Source organism: Theobroma cacao, chromosome 7 (assembly GCF_000208745.1).
Source record: "Theobroma cacao cultivar B97-61/B2 chromosome 7, Criollo_cocoa_genome_V2, whole genome shotgun sequence".
Lineage (NCBI taxonomy): Eukaryota > Viridiplantae > Streptophyta > Magnoliopsida > Malvales > Malvaceae > Theobroma > Theobroma cacao.
In genome coordinates, this window is record NC_030856.1 from 4,948,354 (window position 1) to 4,953,156 (window position 4,803).

Sequence of the window (4,803 nt, forward strand, 5' to 3'; positions counted from 1 at the left end):
TCAGCTATGCAAACAACTAGTGATATCAAGAAGAAGGCAAAGAAAGATCTTCTTTGCTCACACTGTGGGAAGAAGGGACACATTAAGAAGAAGTGTTACAGACTGGTTGGGTTCCTGAAAGATTTTAAGTTCACCAAAGGGAAAAACAATTTCAAAAAGGGGAGTCGGTTGTGAACAATGTGGCATATGAACATTTTGCAGGAGCACAATCTGATCAAGAGGATGATGCAGCAAGTACAGGATCCACGTCTCAAATATCTATCATTAAACATCCAGTCAGCAAGTTAATGGAGCTCTTGAATGAGAATGGGATCACTTGCAATGATGGTAAGGCCTCCACAACACCAAACAATAATCAGAGTAAGCCATCCCTAATCAATTCTACCTTTGCAGGTATAGTTTCAAATCACCTCTGCTTTAATACCTCTAATAATATGCCATATTGCTTCAACCACATTAGTAATATCATGATTAAGCAAGATAGTTGGATCATAGACTCTGGTGCTTCTGATCACATTTGTCATTCTTTAGACAAATTTGTAATAGCTCATCCAGTTAGTAACCATTATGTTCACTTGCCAAATAATGGTAAAGCTCTTGTCACTCATATAGGTACTGTCAGATTGTCATCTTCATTAGTACTCAAGGATGTTCTTTGTGTTCCTAGTTTTAACTTCAACCTCATTTCAGTGGGAGAGTTAACAAAAACAAAGAAGTCATGTTTATTCTTCACTGATTCCTATTGTGTTGTTCAGGACCTGCCATCATGGACAGTGATTGGGGTTGCTAGAATGTCTTCAGGACTTTATCTGATGCAGGACAAACAAGTTGAACAAGATCTGTCTCAGTTTTCTTTTCAAAACTATATCAAGAACATTTCTGCTTTTTCTGTCAGTTCCTCAAAGTCAAAATATAAAGACTTTGATCTTTGGCACTTTAGGTTGGGACATGCCCTAATAGAAAGAATTAATGTATTGCACAAAAATTTTCCAGAAATCAAGTGTTCAAATGACTTATTATGTGAAATCTGTCCAAAAGCAAAACAAAGGAAGCTTTCATTTCCAGTGCATATTCATAATTCAAAAGCAGTTTTTGAAATAGTTCATATGGACATATGGGGTCCATATGAAGTTCCTACATTAAATGGTCACAGATATTTCCTAACCATAGTTGATGGTCATATGGATATATTTGATAAAAGCAAAGTCAGAAGTTTCTTCAATTATTCCTGCGTTTAATAACCTTGTTCAAAAATAATTTGATAGTTCTATAAAGTGTTTGAGGACTAACAATGGTCAAGAATTTAAACTTATTGATTTTTATAGCAAAACTGGAATTGTTCACCAAATGTCCTGCATTGGTACACCACAACAGAATGGTGTTGTAGAAAGAAAACACCAGCACATCTTAGCTGTGGCAAGGGCACTGAGACATCAATCAAATCTGCCACTTACTTTCTGAGGGGAAGCAATTTTAACTGCTGTTCATATAATAAATAGAGTGCCTACTAGAGTTCTTCAAAATCAATCACCATATGAACTTTTGTTTAAGAAACCACCTTTATATGATCATTTTAAAGTTTTTAGGTGTTTGTGCTTTGTATCCACAGAAACACATAACAGAAAGAAATTTGACAGCAGAGCTAGCAAATGTGTTTTTATAGGCTATCCAAATCATGTCAAAAGATACAAATTGTATGATATTGAAGCACAAAGAGTCTTGGTATCTAGGGATGTTGTTTTTCACGAGGATACCTTTCCATTCCATGATTTAAAACATGAAAACCAGAATTCCACATTTTCACAAACACCTGGTATACATGTCACACCTTTTGACCCTCTTGACTCAATTTATCTAAATTCTCATTCTTCTGGCCAAGACCAAAACACTTCAATTTTGAATGAACCTTCAGCAGCCTTATAACAACCTTCCATATCATCCAATGATGAAAGTCTTCATAATTTATCACTTGGTAGTAGTCTGCCTACTGAAAATGCCACAAGTCAACTTGAAACAGATCCCATCATTGATTCAGATCAAGCTGCTAGAAGAAGCTCAAGAATTAAGAGTATACCAAAGTATTTAGAAGCATATGATCATGATCTATCATCTCATACCAACAATGTCACCCTGCACCCCATATCCAATTACCTTTCTTATCATAATCTGTCACCTGCACACAAGGCATTCACCATATCCCTATCCAGCATACAGGAACCTAAAACTTACCATCAAGCAGTAGCTCATTCTCATTGGAGAGAAGTAATGGCAACTGAATTGAAGGCACTTGAAGATAATGGGACATGAAGTGTTGTACAATTGCCTACTAATTCTCACACTGTTGGCTGTAAGTGGGTTTATAAGACTAAGTTGAATGCAAGGGGAGAAATAGAGAGGTATAAAGCCAGGTTGGTTGCTAAGGGATATAGTCAAATGACTGGCTTTGATTATCAAGAAACTTTTAGCCCTGTGGCTGAGCAATCTACAGTCAGAATTTTCTTTGCCTTAACAGCTGCATGCAATTGGTTACTGTTCCAACTAGATGTGGACAATGCTTTCTTACATGGGGAATTAAATGAATAAGTTTATATGGAGTTACTCGAGGGGTATTCAATCAAGGGGGAGCATTCAGATGACTCAAGACTAGTGTGCAAGCTGCATAAATCTCTCTATGGACTCAAACAAGCCTCAAGGCAATGGAATGCTAAGCTGACAGCATCTATTTTGCAATATGGTTTCAAGCAATCAATGTCAGATTACTCACTGTTCACTATGAGCACAACAGGTGGTGAATTTGTGGCCTTATTAATATATGTTGATGATATTCTAATTGCTAGCAATTCTGCACAGGCTGCAACAGCTGTAAAGAGTCACATTGATTCACAGTTCAAACTCAAGGACTTAGGTACTGTTAAATACTTCCTGGGACTTGAAGTAGCTAGATCACCACAAGGCATTTCAATATGCCAGAGAAAATATATTTTGGATTTATTGGAAGAATATGGTTTACTTGGAGCCAAACCTTCATCAACACCTATTGATTATAATGTTAAGTTGAGGAAAGTAAGTAAGGAAGAAGAAGTAACAGATCCGACAAAATACAGACAACTTGTAGGTAAGTTGCTTTACTTGACATTCACACGACCTGATATTTGTTATGTAGTACAGAATTTGGCTCAATTCATGGACAAACCAACTGTAGAGCATCACATGGCTGCTCAAAGAGTGCTTAAGTACTTGAAGGGAGCACCAGGACAAGGGATTTTAATGAAGAGGGACAGCAATTTAAAAATTTCAGCATATTGTGATAGTGACTGGACAGGATGTCCTGACACTAGAAAGTCTGTGACTGGTTACTGTGTGTTCATTGGAGAATCTTTAGTGGCCTGGAAGTCTAAGAAACAGCAGATAGTTGCTCGAAGCTCAACTGAGGCAGAATACAGATCTATGGCAGCTACATGTTGTGAAGTTATTTGGATTAAAGGTTTACTTGCAGATTTTGGAATTCAACACTATGATGCAGTGAAACTCTATTGTGACAACCAATCATCAGTTTATATCAGCAAAAATCCAGTTCTTCATGAAAGAACCAAACATATAGAGATTGATTGTCACTTCAATAGGGAGAAAGTTCAAAGTGGTGAGATTGAACCTGTCTATATACCAACACAGCTGCAGGTTGCTGATGCATTCACCAAACCCCTGCAGCATGGAACTTTCAAAAGGTTATTATACAAGATGAACATTCACAATGTTCATTGTTCATCTTGAGGGGGAGTGTCAAACAACAATGTCGAGGATTAAAGCAAATGGTAGCAAAAACAAGTGTTGTTATCAGCTTTGCAGAAGTTGAAGATGTTACCTGTAAATAGCAGAGGAATAAAAGAAGAAACGCACCGTTCTGATATGCTGCTGAGGAAGGAAAACAAGTTAAATGAGAAACACAACGTTTTGAAGCAAATAAAAGAAGACCGTTGGTTATTTAGCCGTTAACCATTTTTTAATTCTTTTAGTTAGTTAACACTGTAATTAGTTATGCTCTTTTGTTTTTTTCTGATGACAGTACAGATGCTGTGTATATATACAAAACCTCTGTAATTTTTCCAAACATGATAGTGGAATATTTTTCCCAAAACATTCTCTGCAAATACTCGTGATTCATCAGTTGGGTTTGGAGCATTACATAATTCAGGGAATTTTCAAATAGTTGGCTGTTTCTTGGATGAATTTGTTAAAAAATGTTCCCTGATCCCTTGCTTGCATAATGCAACTCTCAATGGTGATAATTGAAGCATTTGTTGACCCAAGTTGCAAGGGTTCATGGCTTCATGCTTTGTGTTTTTCAATTACCAAGAGGAGATCAGTCACATGAATCGATCCCTTCAGTTTGTCAGTGCTCAATTGAAATGAAGTTTGTGTTTTTACATTGCAATTGAACTTATTACCTTTATTGTTTTCTTTAAAGGAAAAAGAAAAACCAAGCAAAGAGTGATGAAGAGATTGACTTGAAGCGTTACAGCTGGTAGGGAAAAAGCCAAACCTGAATGATTGAATTGATACCAAACGATTTTATCTCAATATGCCAAACAATTGCCAAGTTTAGACACAAAATCTTTAAGAGATTTTGTTCTTGGTTGAGAACTTTTTATGAAGTCCTGATGTTTTGCTTGAAAAAGAAGATAGTAAAGCTTTGGACAATAACTCTAAACACATAAGGGAATATATCCGAATTTTGTTTCTTCCCCATTCACTTAATTTTTAGAATCGGGCAAACTCTATATATAGAAGAGATTTCTGATCGTC

The 4,803-nt window shown here is 36.4% G+C and overlaps 1 protein-coding gene across 1 annotated transcript; it reads left to right on the plus strand.

Moving 5' to 3' along the window:
- Positions 2,590–3,771, plus strand: LOC108662725 (uncharacterized mitochondrial protein AtMg00810-like). Its single transcript, XM_018124236.1, has one exon. It carries the CDS (start codon positions 2,590–2,592, stop codon positions 3,769–3,771), a length of 1,182 nt encoding a protein of 393 aa, XP_017979725.1.